At 31.1% G+C, this 20,577-nt stretch overlaps 2 protein-coding genes across 4 annotated transcripts in view; one reads left to right on the top strand and one right to left on the bottom strand.

Moving 5' to 3' along the window:
- LOC107449755 (uncharacterized) overlaps positions 1-16,050 on the bottom strand; it is a 35,277-nt gene extending 19,227 nt beyond the window's left edge. Inside the window, exons 1-3 of one of the 3 annotated variants that reach the window (XM_043051738.3) lie at positions 15,838-16,050; positions 3,615-3,663; positions 1,869-1,993 (exon numbers count right to left, since the gene is read on the bottom strand). In XM_043051738.3, coding sequence (XP_042907672.2) covers positions 1,869-1,993; positions 3,615-3,657 — 168 coding nt within the window. In that variant the 5' untranslated portion in view covers positions 3,658-3,663; positions 15,838-16,050. Of the gene's footprint in view, positions 1-1,868; positions 1,994-2,410; positions 2,544-2,678; positions 2,765-3,614; positions 3,664-15,837 lie in introns of those variants that run through there. The other 2 variants (XM_087158058.1, XM_016065399.4) reach the window with 2 other exon arrangements.
- Ufl1 (UFM1 specific ligase 1) overlaps positions 3,147-20,577 on the top strand; it is a 178,834-nt gene continuing 161,403 nt past the window's right edge. Inside the window, exon 1 of the mRNA XM_087158057.1 lies at positions 3,147-3,534. The gene's annotated coding sequence lies outside the window, so the exon portion shown is untranslated. The remainder of the gene's footprint in view (positions 3,535-20,577) is intronic.

A 20,577-nucleotide genomic window follows, 5' to 3' on the forward strand; every position in this document is an offset into this window, starting at 1 on the left:
TGTTGAGCATAATCTTGTATCTATTTACAATTTAAAAACTCCTTGAAAAAGTTTTTTTTGGAAAAACGGACCCTATTTACACAAATTCACAAAAGCGAACCCTGGTTGAAAGAATGTGATTTAACGTTTATTTTATATTCACAAATTACGAGAAATTTTTTCACAATTTTACTAAAACGGACCTTTCACAAATTGTCTGGACAGACCCCTGTTAATTTTGGTTGTTGCAATAGTTTGACCAATACTGTAAAATAAAACCAGTGTTAAACTTTTAACTAAATTGGATTGAAACTGAAGACCTCTTAAAACAAAAATGTCCTAAAAAGTGTTTGAGATAAATGCAGTATAAGTTCCATTTAAAAACGAGTATTTTTACTTTGCTTATGTTTAGATTTTTAATTCTTTTCTGTGCTTCAAACTAACATGAATAGCTTCAAGAACCGTCTATCTGAATTAATTTTGGTTCGTGAGCAAAAAAATTTATAAGATAATAAATTTGACGAAAAGTGAGAAGTTATATTTCGCAAGATTAATATAAAATGCCATAAAAATCGCATTTATTTTTTCGTAACAAAGAGAAAGTCATAACCAATCTTTCATATTTTACAATTTAATTAGCCTTAAGATAAAAAATTAATGATGCATTAAATATTTTCTATTCAAACCAGACCCTGAAAATGAACGATTTTGTTATTAAAATTTAGCGAAATCACTTCATGATCGACGGGTTTAGGTAGAAAATCGGCTAACACCCGCTTATTTCGAATCCGTGATGTCTATGGGGATAAATCGTTCACCTTCAAATGAGGTGAACCGGAGTCGAATCCCAGTGGATACGAGTTCAACGTCGGGCTAACCGTGGGTGGCTTTCAAGGTCTTCCTCTCGATGTAACTCAGATGCTGGTTAGTTTTATCAAAACGTCCACCACGAGGGCAAATTTCTCCCAATACGTGATCCAGGAGTTCCTTTGTCTCCTGGATTGGGTTCAAAACGATAAGACTACGGAGTTGAACATTATTAGTCTTAATCGGGTCCCAGCGCCCAAAATCCTGTATGTTGATCTCCATTCTCCTGTGACATTGCTGTGTTGCCATCTGTTCGTCGCCTATCTATCCCTCTTTTGTGTCAATTACTTTGTCGAGGACCAGCGCGCACTTCGAGCTATCAGCATGCAGACCCCGGATGACCCACTGCGGGGGAGGGGTTAAGCTAGTTATTAGTAGTCTTAATATCAAAAATATGTTGGATTTTTAACAAGAGTTATTAATTATAAAAAAAAACTGACCTTTGCGTGGAGCCTGCTCAGAGTCATAAACTCGTTCCGCAGGTGGACTGGCCACATGCAGTGACCAAACTCTCTGATACTTATAAGGTCAAAGAGAAAAAAAAAGGCAGTAGCACTCCCTCCCCCCCCCTTTTTTTTTTCTTTTTGATATTCATTATGATTTTAAGTTACAGTATTGAAAATATTCAGTTTTATGAATGACGTCAAAAGCTATTTCACTCCATTCTTCGCCATTTTAATATTGTTTAATGACAAGCATGTTAAAACGACATTTCCCTGTGCTATTGTGATTTAACGGACTTATTTATATTATTTTTATTTTTTTTTTTAAATTCAATGCATGGTAATTGTCAGGGATTCGTTGAACTACATTGATAAGAGTCGTTCATTCAATAGAATTCCTTTAAATGAATTTATAGAAAGGACAAAAGTGGGCGCCGTTAAACAAAATAAACCATAAGTTTCTACGTAAGGTAACTACATAATCTATTTACATTTCAAATTAAAGTGTTGTTTGTGCAACTTTTTAAATGGAACGTCCATCTCGATAGAATACTGAAAGATCAAAAAAAAAAAACTCACCGACTTTTCTTGCTCGGACGGCTTTTTCGTAGTTTTTGATGACTTTTTTAGTTTCTTGACCATCCTGAGAGTTTTCCTTTTTGTTGCCGGCTTTGTAACATTTTGTGCAAAGGCTTCCAAGAAAACTGATAGGGAAGAAAATGGATATCACATTAGATCAGTTTCTTTTCAATTTCATTCAAGTTACACCGTCATTTTTTTTTTTTTTTTTAATTTTCTAGCTAACTTTTATTTAGATCAATTTTCGACTAAATGTCGGCCCATATCTGAACATATAGATCTGTTTCTCTTGCCCTTACAATCATTGCATAGATAGGTTTATTGAAATGATAATAAGTTAATTAAAATAGGCTTATTTTAATAAAGTAAGTTATATATATTCAGTAGTCGGAAAAACTACATTATTTTGTAGGCTATCTTATAACGATCTTGATTTGAGTGCGATGTTTTTTAAATAGCTATTTCGAATTCAGAATTTTAGAAAAAGCAAGATACTGAATCGACGTGACGCTATTTACACGTACCCTAATATTCAAACCAACCTTAGCTTAAAAATTCTCAACATCCTTGAGGATAAAGTTATATCCAAAGGCAAAGTCAGCATATTTATCAAACTTCCTGATAGAATATCATCTTCTCTCATCTGATGTAACTTTACTATAGGAGCTAACATCGTAGACACGTACGTAGAACACAGACATCGTAGCTAATTTAATAAAACTGTAACTAATCATAAACAAATTTGTCTAAACAAAATTTATTTTCAGATTTAAATATTTTAATACCCACTGTCCACAACTGGGTACTTACATTTTAAGAAGAAAAAGACCTCACATGCCACATGTGACCTATGACGTCAGTGCCAGCTAATCTATATCAGCAAGATGACGTATTACAGTTGAGTTAAGTTTACTTACATAAGTTAGAATCTTAATTAACGATAAGTTAATTGGGTATAATATAGCCTACGTCACAGGTTGTGTTGTTCCTACTAAATTTAACCCATGAACGGCATTTTCTGCGAGCCTAACTTCAAGCCACAAATAAACAAACGAAGTGTTCGATCGTTTAAATAGCTGCTTGCCAGATTTTATTGCATTATAAAGAAAAGTTATTGAAACTAAATACAACTAAATAAACAACAACAACTAAAACAAGTAACAACAACTACTAATAACAATAACTAAATAAACAACAACTAAATTCCATTCGTTTAGCATTGCGTCATATGTTGTTCCTACTAAATCGAAGTAGTTGTGTTTTTTTCATATTATACCCAATTATACGAGTATATAGAGCCGCATCGCACATCGAATTTGTTGAAATATAATTCTTTCTCATCTACTTCTTTTACTAAACTTATATTTATTATGTGTTTATTTATTTTATTGTAACCGTGATATATTTTTGTTTTGTGTACCTGGCAACTTGAGATTCATAATTAGCTTGTTCATGTTCCACATAGCTTCGTGCCTGTCTTTGTGTTCAGTTTTTGTGATAGTGAATAAATTGAAATCTTTGTGACAGAATTTAGAATGTGTCACTTAAGAGAATCGATACTTGACGGGCTTGGCGTACTCGAAACAGAATGGAGAGAACAGTTGCTAACGTAAACGAATGCCACGCTTCAACAACCATTCCGGATCGAGATACCCACACAAACAAGGTAAGAAAACAAAGATAGCATTTATTTTAATATAATGTAATAGTTCTACTTAAAAATTAAGTTAATATAACAGTTCTTACCTAATGATGCTAGTAACAGTAAGGTGAAAGACAATAGTCGCATTTCAATCTGTAAATAAAAATAAAAAATTGAGATGAAATAAGGGTACACTATAAGCACACATTTAAAAACAACTCTATTCAATGATTATGTTCCTAAGCAGTTAAATCATTGGTTGATAAAATCCTTGAAAGTCGCAAACGATTTATAAAGTATGCTGATGGCAACATTAGAAATCATTTGTTAGATTGCAAACGATATAGTATTTAGAAAGTTATATTTTTTCTCGCGCGTTGTGATTTTGTGAATATTCTAGAAGAGATTCTGAAATCAGGGCTGAGGAATCGAATAAAATTTTGCAGGAATCATTATCGCAAAAAAAATTTTCTCGACTCCGACTCCATTTAGTTAAAAGTTTCATTGTCAATGTTCTAAGATCAGAAGAAGAAATGACAATTTTATGAGAATTATTTATAATTCTAATGATAAAAATATTAAAAAGTGAATATTATAACGATTACCTAAACTATAATTTATCATAAACTTAATTTATCACATTTAAATGTTTTTGATATGATTGAGTTATTATATTTTGATTTAAGAGTTCCAAAACCAAGTTTGCTTAGCCAAGGGGAACAGTTAACTGTAAAGATGAAATCTTTTCCTAGTTAATGAATATTTACTTAACAATTTTGTAATGAGTTGTTTACATCTAAGAGTGAGCTCTTTTGTTACAATGGTTTTGCACAATTTCAATATTTTCTATAAATTTATTTCTTCAATTGTGAAAGTCGGTGACGGAGGGTGCTTTCAGGAAATTACCGGAGTAAAACATTTTTACACCCGACTAAAAGATGTTTTCAGTTTTAATATAAAGAAAGACCATGACGATGTTTTTTTCTGCTAAAGTTGTTAACAGATTTGCAGAATTTATCTGCAGCACTATATTTATAAATCCGAAATTCTCTGCGAACATAATTCGAGATTATTAGTGTAAAAAGTTATCTAACCTACTAGCTGCAGAATTCGCAAATATATGATTCTGAAAAAATTTATATAAAACAAGGTTCTCACAGCTCAGGGAGAACTTATGATTGTCAGAGAATTTTATTTTAACTCCAAAAATCAGGTAATAGTCAAAGAAAGTTGTAATTTTTTTTACAAGAAGCTGGAAAATTCTTACGTTATACCTGGAAATAACCGGTCTTAGAGTTGTCAGTATGGGTAATTGAGAATCGGGTTAAATAATCCAACTGACATGTTCTCATCCTCATTCAATGATATTTTTTTTTTATTCACAAAATCTAATATTGCGCATTACAAATAAAATAAAACTCTTAAGTTTTCTGATGAAAGGTTGCATGGTACAGATAAAATATGGTCTGGATTTTCATTGAAATTTATCTGATACATCTAGGAAAGCCAGGGAATTTTTTTACCTGAAAATTGAGTGGGAATTGAGTTTCCTGAAATCTAAATTTAAGTTGAATTTTATGCAATTAATTCGAAAAATAAATTAAATAAATCTCTATACAATTAAGCCTGCAATCAAGTTAACAGAAGAAAAACAAATTCTTAACTTTTTGTTCTTTGCAGAGTTTTTCTTAAGCTTTAAGAACAAATTTAGAGATGTTTTAATAAGGAAGCAATTTTTCTCAATGCTTTTTTTAAAAATTAAAAGAAAACAGGCGAAAATAATCTGCAGATGCTGTAAACATCCTCAGCACCCCGTGCTGGAGAGTCCATAGTTCAGGCTATGCATTTATAAATAAACTGTTAGCGATTGGAAGAATCTTGAAATCTACATTTATTCTTTCAAAATAATAACTGATTTACCACCTGAACTCAGGGGATAGAGCCATGTTTGAATCCCAGCGATTAGTGGTCCATGCGAACTCTTTTTACCGGTTCGCAATGACCGCAGAACAGGCATCCTCAATGAAATGAGTTAGACTCACTTTTTCGTCGGGCTAACCGTAGGAGGGTTCTATGATTTTCCTCTCTACGTATCGCAAATGGAAGTTAGTATCATTAAAAAGTCCCTCGCAAAGCTAGTTTGCCCCGATCCAGGAGTTCCCTTGTCTTCTGGGTTGAGCTCAAAAATTAAAAAGCTGCAGAGTTGAACAATGATAGTCATAAACTCAAAAAATGTTTCGGCTGTCGAACGCCGGTTATAAAATAAAATATATTTTGAGGGTCAAGTGTCTAAATCTATCGGGGGGGGAAAAGAGTGTTTCTTAAGTGAAAGTTAGTTTTTTTTTCTGATCTCATTTCTAAAATATCGTTCAAATTATTCATATCACATAAATTAATGTAAGTATTTAAATTTATCTCTTCTCACAACTTAGAATGTATGAAACGTATGCGATGAAATATTGGAATATTAGTTATTTGTGCTTAAAATTCCGTTCCTTTGATCAAAAGCTGTTGCGCAGTGTTTTTAATTTAGCACGCTATACGTAATTTCCATACAGAAAACCTTCGCCAAATCCGCTGTTAACAATTAAATAAAAACAACTGTTAAACAATTAAATAAAACAAGAGAAAGAAAACCGCCATTAACATTTTGAAAACTAAAGGAGCTGCCTTCCAAAACGTTTACATGAATTTCATACACAGTTATCGACAATTTACTGATTAAAGATAATGAAAAGTTGACCGATCAAATTCGATTGCGCATAAATACAATCATTGTTTCTAAATTGTATTGTAATTGTTTATTAATGAAGCAATTAAACTCATTGTTTCCGGTGCGTACATAAATTTTTTTTTATTTTGTTTGTCAACGGAACACGCACCGCTTGTTTCATGCTCCTCACGTAAGAGGTATTTTATATCATAAATTTAATTGACTACAAAACTATTGCGAACACTTTATTGGATTAAAGGAAACAAAATGAATGATATAAATATTTATTATTTATATGGTTCAGAAACTACTTTTTCCATAACATAATTCTGAAGAGATGAATTATTGCAATATTCAAACTAGGATAGAATAACGCGCACGAAAACTATTTCAATTTAATAGGGAGATTTCGTAAATTTACGTTAGCATCCGTGCGTAAGATTTGTAATTGCGCATGCGCCTATGAAAAAATATTAAACCTAACGTTAGTGAAAATAAGAGATTTTGCAAAAAATCCGTAAGTAGAAAACGCTAACGTAGTGGAATATCATTTTAACTTTGACCACAAAATCAAGAAAAATATTTACAATGGATGTGGCATACGACTCGATGTGATTTGCTCTACGGATCTGTGAGCAGAAAAATTTAATAGATTTTGATTCATTCAACAATAAAGACTGCAGTTTATTACTATTAATATTTAAAAAAGAATTTTATTAATTATTTAACTTCGTTTAACTAAATTGTACAGTTAAAATATATATGATTTATAATTTTGAAATGGCGCAAAAATAATAGTTTTTGTTTTTATGGAATAAGTGCAGTTAGACAACCATAATATTAAACAAAAACCAATAAAATTATTTTTTTATTGAATGAATCAATGATTGTCAGATCACACGATTCATTTCTAAATTTTATCAATAATTCATTCCTAAATTTCTTGTAATTCGTATTTTATTCTTCTAATTCCCATGTTTTTAGTTCGAAGGTAGGCTTAAACAGAAAATAATATTTAACAGCCCTCCTGTAGCTTAAATCACGCCAACATAACGTTAAAGGTACGTAACATCTAAAATAAACTCGAGCATGCGTAGTTGCTTCTGTATGGGAGCGTACTGAAGCTAGTGTAAGAGTGCGAAGTCTCCTTATTGCCCATTAATAGAAAACATTTTAGTTTGAGAATAAAATTTTATTCATATTAATAATCCCTGGGCACCTGGAGGCTCCACTTTTTTCCTCCCTTCCTTAAAAATCGATATTTTCCAGAAGAGCAAAGAACAATTTGAAAAAAAAAACGCAATTATTGTAGTTTAAATAAGAAAATTTAGTTAATATATTAATCGTAACAAAATGAGCGATTACAAGGAGTTGAAAAATGATCATTAGTACTTGAGGAAAAAAAAAGATTTGACTTAAGGAATGCTAATTATGCGACTCAATAAGAAAAAAATAAATTATGTTATCCATTCACGAAGCATTTAAATGTCTCCATTTGATGTTTGTCGTCGGATTGGTTTTCATATCCTGCCTGTGTACGCGTTTCAAGACGTCACAAAATACTAGTATTCATATATTTATATTGAAATCACCGTCAAGCCAGTCATTATACGTTAATACTAAAAAAGAAAATCAAAATACTTTAAATTATTATCAGGTAAATACATTAAAAATGCCTGCTAGTGAAAGTAAAAAGAAAAACAGCAGCGGTCGCCATAGCAACACATGCGCTCTGTTTACTATTACAGTTGAAAACTGTGACCGCCATCAAATTCAAACCAAGACTCATTTTGCCAATGGGCAATAATGATGAAGGAAAATAAAACTACCAAGACTGCATAAAAAAGCGTTAAAAATTCATTTATAATCCACAATCTAGCCCTGGTTATTATATCACATTTTTATTCAATTTTAAAATAGTTGGACATTTTCCTAGTAATGATGATTTCATGAAAGCATAAAACACTTTCATTGGATATTTTAAAAGATAGCCAATCGCATAAAAACAATCAAAATAAAATATAACAATCAATTGTGAGGAAGAGTCATTGTCTTAAAAGGTCAATGTGTGAAAGACACCTTTTTCCCCGTAACTCTCACTTGTAAAAATAAATTCAATAGTTATACTAAAGTAGCTCCTCTCATTAAATACATAACATTGTCTTATTCTCTTTTTACTTTCTTCTCATTTGAAGTAATTCTATTTTAGAATTCTTCAATATGAGTTATCGTTTTTTTTTTTGCCAGTTGCCGAATTATTCTTGACTAGTTAGTTTTTATTTTATTTCAGATATTAATGATTGTCCTAGAAATAAATTTAGAAATGCGTTTCTTAGCTTTCCTTAAAAATGCATCTAATATTTTGAGCTAAAAATATTAAAATTTAACAAAAGCTTGTTATTTTTCATAATTGTTGCAAAATGATCAAGAAGTGATGCCCCGTGGTGAATTGTTGTTTAATATTCGTTGTACTAGTTATACCACATCCCATTGCGAATAGGCCACTCGAAAGAATGGCTCCTCTATAGTAGATATAAGGGGCTCTCTGGGGCTTTAGAATGGGATTGATTGAATTGTAGCGCCTGCTTCCTTACGCCTTACTACTGAAGGAAAAAAAAAATTCGTCGCAAATTCTCTTTCACCTTCAATACTAATTTAAAGAGTAGGAAAAATGAGTTCAGACAAACCTAGAGTAAGCCATGGAAGTTTTCAATACTGAAAAGAAAATTTTTGAATAAATTATATGAGATGATAACTTAGGATTCCGCAACGGAGAAGTTCTCTTCTAATAATTTGCATTCATCTATCTATCTATCTTATTATATAAAACGCTAATACGTACGTATGTATCAATAAAACCGATGATATTTCTTTTCTCGCGCTGGCAACAGTTTTCATTTAAATTGATTGGATTCGGCGCGCAAGAGCACGTAGTGAGCAACCAGATAACAATAACCAGAGTGAGCATTATCAGGTTGTTCAATTCAGATTCATGCACTAAAAACATGACAATATTTAATTTAAACTCAATTAGGAATTAATTAATTAATTCAATTGAGAATGCTTTAAAAGGCCGCTTTTGAATTGATATTTTTCTACTGGGAGCTACCTAAACGTCTAAAAAACGTTTAAGTGTTTGCATTGAATGCATTGAATTTTTTTATATTCGCGTTTATTTATGCATTGAATTTTCACGCTTTAAAATGCAGAATATTAGTGAAGCAATATTTGATAATTTATTTTGCTAAATAGCTAATATACTTTTTTAAAAGCCAATAAGAACATTGGTAGAATTCTTCTACATAAGTACAATACTATGTCTTTGATGATAAAATACTATGTCTTTGATGATAATATATTATGTCTTTGTGCTAGAACATTGTGTTCATTGGCGAGCGAGCTCAGCGAGCCATGGTTCACGGCGTGAACCACATAGGATTGCGTAGCAATTCTCGGGGGTTGGCGAGCGTTAGCGAGCAGGGGGCGGAGCATAATGAAAATAATTGAAAATGAAAATAATTGAAAAAACGACATTTTTAAATTTCTTACTAAGCTATTTAAACTCCTACAGTATGTATCACATTTTTGGAATAAATTAAATGCCGTTTACTTTAAGTGTAAATATTTTTATAGTGTTTATAGATTATAAACAGTACTAAAATGGTGATGATAGATGCATTCTTTTTTTTTCTACATGTTTGTTTTTATTTTTTTTTTAATCGGACATTATTCAAGGTTTTCTTTTAGTCATTTTTTCACTTTTAAGATTTTTTACCTTTTTAGTTTATTTTTTAAGAATTTTGAATGATATTTGTTATTACTTTATACACCTTTTGCTTGTGAATTCCTTTATAAATAAGTGTAAAAATTTGCATTGAATTCTGTTGTTTTCCTAGTGTTGCTGTTTTGCAAGTTATAAGTAGAATTTGCTTTTGGACATTTACGCATTCTTTCAATTTGAAGAATATTAAAAAAAATACATTTCAACTCTTATGTTCTTGATGACTGTACCTAATAATTAATAAATTCCTCTTTATAAACTATATAACTAAAAACTAATAAATAAATTTTTTAGGTAAAATATCTGATTCATTTTTTTCATAGAAAAAACTATTATAAAACATGTTTTAAGGGCATTATTTTTTTTAATTTAACTTTACTTTTTGACCGGTTTTAATGGCTTTTTTTTTTGCATTTTTAGGGGTATTTTTTAAGAATTTTTACGTCTTTTAACATATTTGTCATGGTTATATAATAAGAAACACTTTGAAATCGATATCAGACTACTTTTCTCTAGTCTCTCTTTTATTGTTCTTTAATCTATTTTGCATTCTGATCATTATTAAATATGGGTTCCCGATAATTTTCTGCGATGTAACTAACACAGAATAAACTAAAAAAGAAATTTCTACAAATTTGTGTTCCCTAAGTATGGGGGTGAGTCTTAAACATTAAATATTCAGAGCACAAAGTAAATAACCGAACCCTTGAATGGCTTATGATTAAATGTTCAGATTTTTGCGATCCATCTAACTAAATCAAATACACCAAAATGCGTTTTTTCCAAATATATTCACCTTTTTTAAAGACGGAAATTTAGAAAATAAAAGTCCAATATTTCAAGCAAAAGAAGGTCAAAATTTAAAAATATCTACTGAACTGTATCTCTGGAATTATATCGTAGCGTAGGTTAGAGTATTGTACTTTTTAAAAATTATTTGCTGTTTTTGGCATTCATTTTGATAATGGTAGAAAAGTTTCTAAAATGTAAATTTTATAGTAATTTTAAATGACAAAATACAAAATTGGATCGAAATCTGCGGAATAGTTTCTAACGAATAAAACGTTAAAATCTTTTTTAAATTTCTATTCTGACGAACTATTTTGCAGATTGGGTTCAAATTTTGGATCCCATCTCTTAAAAAAACGCGCTTAAAAAATTATACAAATATTTCCAGTTATGAAGCTTATAGTTCAAATATTTTAGATCATTATTGAATTCAACAAAAAAAAATATAAATACATAAAAAAAAGAATTTTTTTTTCTGCATTATATTTAAACGTACGTATTTTGCAGTTATGTTGAAAAATGTTTAGATTCTTTTAAATGATGTCAAAAATATGGAAATGCAATATTATTAAAATTGAACAGGAAACGAACTTTTGACCACTCTGCTGTGTCATTACAGCACTTTCCCCGCTAATTCATATTTTTCAGATAAAAAAAATCCAACTCTGTCAAAAAAGGGTATGTTTATTCAGAAATTGTTCGTTTTTGTGTCAGATTTCGTCATTGAAAATATCATATGCCACTCATTAGTTAAAATATTTTAAAGTTATTAAGATTCTATCTTAACACGTGAATTATATGATCATGGAATCTTAAGCTGTGAATAACATGATCATTGTATCATTTATCAGGTCTTGAATAATATGATCATTTAATGTAAAATCATTAAATTGTTCCGTTTTTATTTTGCTCTCTATACATACATTAAATTGAAGTTTACAGCCATTCATTGCATGCTTTAAAAAAAATTTATACATTCTGTAAATTTTTTTAAGTTGTTTTAGTATACATATGATCTTTTTTAGCAGATTTCTTAAATGAATTATCTCTTATTTTTGTATAAAAATAATTGAACCCGAAAGTTTAGATATAAGTTAAAAATCAATCAAATAATAAACACTTTCTGTGTCTAGTTATCGACCTTAGTTACAGCATTTTTTTTACCTTACGAAGTTTTGCTGCTTTACGATTACAATGCCGCGTATTAGTTTCAGTTCCTAATCAAAATTGATTTTCTTAAAAATCTTCTAAAAAACTTTTCTTTGATATCTTCTTCGATCATTATGTTTTTCATCTTGTAATAAAATTATTAACATTTCAAAGCGATATCTAATGTAACAATAACATTACTTAATGTTTTTTTGAATAACATATTCAATAAGGATTCGTGAAACATGTTTTTAAAAAAAACCCTTTTTTTGTGTGCAGTGGTTAATAATGCGATTAACTATTTAAATAATGCAGAATTATTTTAAATAAAGAAAAGATTACGGCTACGTGTGAATGAGTCTATCCAATGATTTGATTTTATAAAAGTGAATCATGATTTAAAACTAACGGTTTAAACTGAATTTTAAAAAAAAAAAATTTGTTTAAAAAATATTTTGTTGCGAATGCAACAAGTTACATGATTCACACTTCGAAAAGACTGAAAATAAAAATATTTGAAATGAATGAAAAAAAGGGGCGTTCCGCTTTTTGAGAGATTGGAATGATGCATCTAAGATCCATGAAAAATCATAATTTGCTGCACAGGGACTGAACTGTATCAAAAATTATATCAGTTTAGAACATTTTGTTTTGGCAATCTAATTAATTATGTAGTTTGAACTTTAAAATTAATAAAAATTAGAATTAATAATCTGATAAAAAACTGTCTAAGGGTCCAAATATTCTTTCAAGGCACGCATTGAGCTTAATTGAAAGCGTCCATTACTGTATAATTTTTTAGAGACAATATAATTAATGAGAAGCAGTTCAACATCTTGTGAATGCTTTTGTGGTAACGTGTTTATTATTGCTCTCAAAGCAACAGATTTCTAAGTTCTTTTCGGATCGATTCGAGACCCGAGCTTGTTTCGTCCTCTCATCAATAGCAGTAGTATACTTGTTTAAGCAATATACTCAGACACACTCTTAGAAATTTTTCGGAAAAAAAATGGTTAACAAATTATTTAATTGATATTTTACCATACTCAAATAAAACGGTCAAATAACCAAACATAAGATGGCTGTTAATTGTGAGTAAAACCGTTTATTAACTTCTTTCACCTAATACGGTTAAACGACCAACATTTAATCGCACCAACAACTAGACCCTCCTAATGAAGCAGCTGTGTACATATTATAGCAGAGAAGGCTAATTTCATGATCTACCGAACGGTGGTTCAAGTACCAGCGTTGAAACCACGATAATTTACGATTATTTTAAATTCTTCATGTGTTGAAGGTAATGATATATATCAACACATGAAGAATTTCCAGTGTCCAGCAACCCTGGTCTATAAGAATACGATACTCTCACTCATGGCGGCAACATTAAGCAGCTGAACTCAAAAAAGTCTAGTAGTATTTTCATGCTAGCCGCATAGATTTGCATTCATGGTCTTTTAACCAGTAAACGGATTCAAAACCATAAAGGTTAGAAAATGTTTTTCCCTATACATTTTAAGGTTAATTGGGTGGACAAATTGATGCCGGTTATTTTACCGTAATTTTAGAATGAAAATTGTAACAGTGCTTAAACCCTAAGTGTCAGGCATTTTGAAACAACTGTAAAAGTAAACTTATACATCCTAAGTTACTGAAAGCACAATAATTAAAGTAAATATGTATAAAATAATGCTGGTTGTAATACCATATTGTCTTCTTTTAAAAAAGGAACTTATATCAAGAAAATATATCTCATTTACAAATACAGTACAGAACCCGTCATCCGGAAATCGGAAAGCCAAAAAACCGGAACGAAATTCGAGAAATTTTCCCGCCATTTTTATATAAAAAATTTTTTTTCCTCATAAGATTTTAGGATTTTTCTTTCTTTTTTGAAAGATGTTTACCTTACCATCACTTTGGAAATAATCATTAGTGTGTTACTTCATCGTTTTTTCTTCTTTTTAAGATTATTTCCATATTTTTTTTTTTTTTTTAGTTGGGTTTAACAATAACTTTTTGTAGTGATTCAGAAAACCGGAAAAATCAGTTATCCGGAAAAGCGATGGTCCCGATCGTTCCGGATAATCGGTTCCCTACTGTATTAACATGCTGATTCTTGACGCATAGTAAATATATAAAATAAATTAAATAAACGCTTTTATTTTGTCCATAATTAAATAATAGTTAAAAACTTCCCGATGAGATGCTTGCAACTCTGATTCTCCTTAAATTTATTTATTAAATTATTTTTAAAAAAACCTCTGTTTTGCTTGTGAATAATTCAGTTTTGAGAATGACGAATGTTGTACAAAATGACGACTATGTAAATTTAAAATACCACATCAATACAATTGTTAGAATACATTTTTATATCTCAGATCTTTTTAAATTTTTTCTTTCGTTACATCCAACATTTTAAGGTTGTTTTTTTCTTTAAATATATAACTGCTTCTAGTCAGGACTTTATAAAGTGATTTTATAATTAACTTCATGATATTGAGTATTGATTTACGAAATTGTGCAAAGGTGTGAGTACTTAAAATTCGACTGAGTTAAGCTTTATCCATACATTTTCAGACATTTTTCGGAATGAATTAAGAACACAAATCACACTAACACATACTATGACAGTGACAAATTTCTACGCTGATGCTTAACATCCATCTATTGTGGATTTGTAGATGACAAATTTAGTATTAGCATGATATTCGTAAAAAAAGGTTAGCGTCATGATTTCAAAATATAAGTTCTTTTTTAAGAAATTAAATAAATATGATTAAGACGATTTTTCTGCTTCGAAATGCTTCCTTAACATGTTTTTATGTTGTTGTTTTTTTTTCATTTGTACTTAAAATGAGAAAATGAGTTCATATAACGTCTAATCTGTATTAATCAACACTATCAATTTAACGTTAGAATAATTTAAAAACGTCATAAAAATAGAGAATTACTTCTCCGCTTTTATATACTTCTGTAAGTAGGGTCATTCGCGTGCAATTTACATAAATCATGTCATGGATTATTCCAACATTTTAACAACGCAAGCATTTTATTATTATTACCATTTTCTTTCAATTGAAGAATGTCAGCCATTTTTTAATCTAATTAAGGTATATCTCCTGTTGCCATCGGCAAAGAAACAAATTCAACTCTTTTTGCAAGGTTACGTTAGAAATTATTTTGCGTAACATATGTTACTGATGAAGCTTTAAAGGCCTTAATGTGCACATTACCTAGCTATTGGATGCGTTCCATTAAAGTGCGGAATCAAGAGTTTTCCGCATTTTACTAAGGTAATGTGCACATTATTTGTTTTCGTTAAAATTCAAAAATTTGCTTCTCTCATTCTGTTAATTAAATTTTTGATTGTTTTAACTTGATTTTTAGACATCAAAAAATCAATAAATGATATTTTCTTAATTATTTTAATATTTTAAACTATTTAATTCCTTTCATTTAAATTGATTGATTCTATCAGCTCATGTTTGATTCCAGAAATCTGATTTTTTAGATAACGAGAAGTAAATAAATAACATTTAAAATGTGCGCAACCATTGCCGTTGTTCCAACAAAGAATCTTATTTTCAAAGAAGCTTATTATTACAAAGAATCTTATTATTACAAAGAATCTTATTATTATATTAGAATTTACAGATTAGGAAACGAAAAAAAAAAATTTCTTTCTAAATCTGTCCATTGGATAGATAATCTGCAGAGTAATCACCAAAGAAATATTCAATAAGGAATCATAATTTGAACTGAGAATTATAAATTGAATAAAAAGAACTATTTATGCAAAATTTATTTTTAAATGAATTAACTGATAATAAAATGAACACCTTAAAAAAAGCATTATTTTAAATGAATGAAAAGAAAGTGCAGTCCTCACCTGTGGATGATTACAGCCGCGTATAATACAAAATAAATATCCAGTGAAAATCCTCTTTTGGGAGAGACACTAAAGAGATTCACGACACACGGATTATGTTCGATCCTTACGGTCCAAATGAGGAATCGGTCAGCCGATTTTCAGTTTAAAAACTCTTGGAGCGGGTGGAGCAAACGACTCCTTTCTCTCTCTCTTGTAATTGGGTGTTTGGGTGCTGAGAGAAAGTGGGTTACCAAGAAAAAGGGGAGAGACAATTCGATTCTCTCTCTAAACACCGGTGTTCGAATTCTTGTGCGTCTGATCCCTTTCAAATATTTTCGAAGGAATTATTATTTCATAGTGATCAATTGATGGGATAAGAAGATACTGAGGAGGGACAATAAATAAATAAAGCAATCCTTTCAACTCCCCTTAATGAAATAATTTAGATGTAACAATGAGCTAGAATGTTTATTGAATAATGATCTCAATTTCATGCAAAGAAGTCGATGGAGGTTTTGATGTAATTGAATATGTCACTTCGATTAGGTTCTTAACTTGCGATGAATAATTTCAGAGTAGAATAGATCTAACTGACATTTTAGTAAGTTTTTATAAATTAACTTTCAACTTTATAGGCTGACAACAGGAAAGATAGGTAGGGCGGTATACGGAGATTAAAAGTTAAATTGTTGCATTAAATATGTAAACTAAAAATACAATATGTACGAGGGTTTCTATTTATATTTCTGGCCTAATAATGAAAAAACAAACATGTTGGATCGAAATTGGTTTTATTGTTTTTCAAAATATTCTCCATGATGATCAATACACTTTTGCATGCGTTTGAACCAATTTTCAAAGCACTTTTTCCAGTCCGATTGAGGTAACTCCAAAACATGCGTTTTGAATGCATCAACCGCTTCTTCGGGGATCGAAAATCGTTGTCCACGTAATTTATTTTTGATGTGTGGGAATAAGAAGAAGTCATTGGGTGCCAAATCAGGGCTGTACGGTGGATGACCCATCAGTTCGATCTTTCGCTCCGTCAGAAATGCCTTTGTATGAGTCGATGTGTGAGAGCTCGCATTGTCATGATGAAGAATGATTCGCCTGTTCTTCTGCTTTTTTCGAATTTCTTCGATGACTTCTGGCAAGCAAATGGTCGTGTACCATTCAGAATTGACCGTCCTGCGTTGCTCTAACGCCACTGTTGCCACATGACCGTTAATGCCGAAGAAACAGGCAATCATTTGTTTCGATGTGCTTCTTCCTCGAACAACTTTTGTTGGTTTTGCCTCGTCTTGGAAGACTCATACAGTTGATTGCTGTTTTGTTTCCGGCTCATATGCATAGATCCATGATTCGTCACCTGTGTAGATGTTATACACAGCCTTTGATGTGCCTTGAACATATTTTTCCAACATTTCCTTGCACCAATCGACACGAGTGTTTTTTTGAGCGTTTGTCAGATTATGCGGGATCCACGCTCAAATGTTCATGCAATATTTTATTGATGCTAGTCATACTAATGTCCAAAGACGCCTCTATCTCACGGTATGTCACATGACGATCTTGCTCTATCAGTTCACGCACAGCATCGATCTTTTCTGGCACAGCAACGGATTTTGGACGACCTGCACGGGATTCGTCCTGGATCGAACATCAACCACGATTAAATTCGTTATACCAATTTTTTACAGTGCGGTAGGATGGCGCTTTATCGCTGAATAAAGAATTAAGTTCATCGAAGCACTCTTGTCTTGACAATCCACGTCGAAAGTTATGAAAAATAATGGCACGAAAATGTACACGATTCAATTCCATTTTTTAAAAGAGAAGAACTTTTCAATTTACTGTCAACAACACAAATGAAGCTATAATGGTAAATCGTCTGCTGAATTTATGTTTAAAAATATCAAACTTTCGATTAAAATCGTCTGCGGTCGCCTAGCAACACTTACTGTTGCCAAGGCCAGAAATATAAATAGCAACCCTCGTAATAAATATGTGAACTAAAAATACAGTGGTGATCAGTTACGAGTGAATTAGCTGAGAATTATGGTAATGAAAAGCAGGATTTAAAACCAATGGAAGCTATAGGCGCCAGTATAAATGTCAAAAATTAAAATTACGATAATACTAAGGAAATTAAAGATGGAAATAAAATCACTAAACCAAAAACACTTAGATAAAAGTCCTGAGTGTAAATGGCTAAAAGTAAAAGTTTGGATAAAAGTCGATGTAAAGTCTAAAACCACATGTAGATAAAAGAGGCAAAAAGTTAAAGAGTATAAAATCGAGATGACATGTTCTATTGTTGGTTCATGACTGGGGTCAGTTGGTCTGTGGCTAAAATGTCCTCGAGGGCTCGAAAACAGATCCTGAACCTGAAAAAAAGCAGTTCTTTTTAGTTTGATGATTGAAGATTAAGTAAATTTTTTTGCACCTTATAAGACACGATTGTAGTTTGCATCCAACATAGCTAAAATGTAAGAACAATTTCATTAAGGTTGCACCATGCTTGTTTGCCGAAAATTCTCTTTGTATTGTTCTTCTGTCGAATGACTCGGATAGATGTAAATTTATATCTCGTTAAAATAACGATCATTTTGTATTTTATATCCGTCGTTGAACAACGGACCTAAATTTGAGTTTACAACTACCAATGTTCGACTCCTTGTCATTTTGTATCCTATCCAGAAGACAAGGGAACTCCTCAGTACTCCCAGCGGTATTTTTATTTTATTTCATACCCACTGTTGAACAGCTGATCCAATTTTTGGGTTTACGACTATTCAAGTAGTGGGAGATAGTTGCCTTCGTGGAAGACTTTTCGATTTAACTAACCCGCATTTGCGTTACATAGAGAGGAAGACCACGAGAACCTCCCACTGTTAGCCTGACGACAAGAGGACTCTAAACCATGATCCGTCTACCACTGAGGATATTTTACGACAGCACTGTGGTCGATGCAAGTCGGATGCGGATTCGTATCGACAGGCCTGCCCTGGGATTTGAACCCGGTTCACCTCGTTGTAAGGCGAATGCTCTATATCTTGAGCCATCGCGACTCCCCCAGAGGTATATATTTGCTATGGAAACTTGGGGGACATTGCGACCCCCATATATTTAACATGCACCAGTCATCATTTATTCGAGGATCCTTGTGCCGGCTGGATTCGAACTCCCGTTCTCACGAACGCGGGTCCAACGCTCTACCAATTACGTTATCCCGACCCAAATAACAATCATTGAAGTGATCTGGAATCGATTTGAAATTGGGCCTGTCATGGTGAATTGAGGGCTCTAGTTAATCGGAAAGTAGCCGAAATGTCCATTGCATGGTTCCAAATTTACAGAGATAAACCTAGTAAAAATTATTGTTAATATGCTTATAACTTTAAAATTGTGGATTAAAAGACTCTCAATGAGCTAAAATTTCAGATTTTGGCATAAAACCAGTTTGTTATTTCGTGTCAATTGAAAATATCAAACAGCTGGTTCGAAAACTTTTATTTTCTGGACTTTTTTATCGCAGAAATATTTTATTCGTTGAATACGAAGCAAGTAACAAAAGATTCTATACAATGTTTTAATTCGTATGTATTATATTACCTCGTGTTCCATCACTTTTCTTTTCTTTTTTTTTAAGCCTGAAAGTTCAACCGGAAGTTTCATACCTAATGACAATACTTGTTTCAATAATTTTTTATTGATACATGCGTCAAATTGAATCAATCTTTAGTCAAAATTCCGACTACTTTAATATGGCTAGAGTATATTCACACTTCAATGCTCGTTGCATCATTTTAATGTAGTTTTATAACTTTATAAGATCCCATTGACTTAGAACTGAGATAATTTACTTATATTATTTTTATTTATTATGATTTAATACTGAATAAATTTCTAAAAAATAACAAAGGAGCTGAAAGAAAAACGGTACACCCTGGATAAATTTTGATCTAATGATCGGATTTTCAAGTACTAGGACTCTATGTAAATAATCAAGGAAAAATATTTTGCTCGAAGTTATAAAATTCGTTTATTGTAAAATAATGTTGAGCAAATCAATTTTCTGAAAAAGTTCTCGACATATGGTGAAATGCGTAAAAAATAAAATTAACATAAGGAGTCCAAACCATATTTCGGAAATCCAAATATGTTGGATAATATATTTTACCAAATATGTTTTACTCAAAGAAAGTACGTTTTTGTGTCTGATTTCATAATTTGAAATATCGTCTGGACTAACTAGTTAGCAGAGTCGAGGGGGTGATCTCAAATATGATTGTTAGTTAGTGCAGACGATATTTTTAGTTACGAAAAAAGTACTTTCTTAAAACGAACATACCTTTTTTTTCTAACAAATTTGGAGTCTTGACTCTCGAAGTATGGAGGATAGTATTGAATTGGGAAATACGTTAATAAAATCGAATTTTAATTATCCAAAATTCGATTAATTAAAACTATTCGACCGATTTCATTCAAATTTTGTATTTTGCCATGTAGAATTACATTCTTTAAAAGGATGTAAAATTTTTGATACTTCTCCAGTTATTTATTAAATAGAATAATTATTTCATATTGTTGATGGCTAAAAGAGTTTTATAATTATGTTGAAAAATTTTTAAGAGATATGGTAAAATATAAAACTATTGAGCGAACTTTCAACGAAATATTTGGGACTTATTTTCCAGATGGTTGCTATTTTTCGGGGTTTAAAGAATTTACAAAATGAAATAAAAATTCAAATAA

The sequence above is a fragment of the Parasteatoda tepidariorum genome, chromosome 2 (genome assembly GCF_982258835.1).
Source record: "Parasteatoda tepidariorum strain Cologne lab strain chromosome 2, Ptep-v5.0, whole genome shotgun sequence".
In the NCBI taxonomy this organism is placed as follows: Eukaryota; Metazoa; Arthropoda; class Arachnida; order Araneae; family Theridiidae; genus Parasteatoda; species Parasteatoda tepidariorum.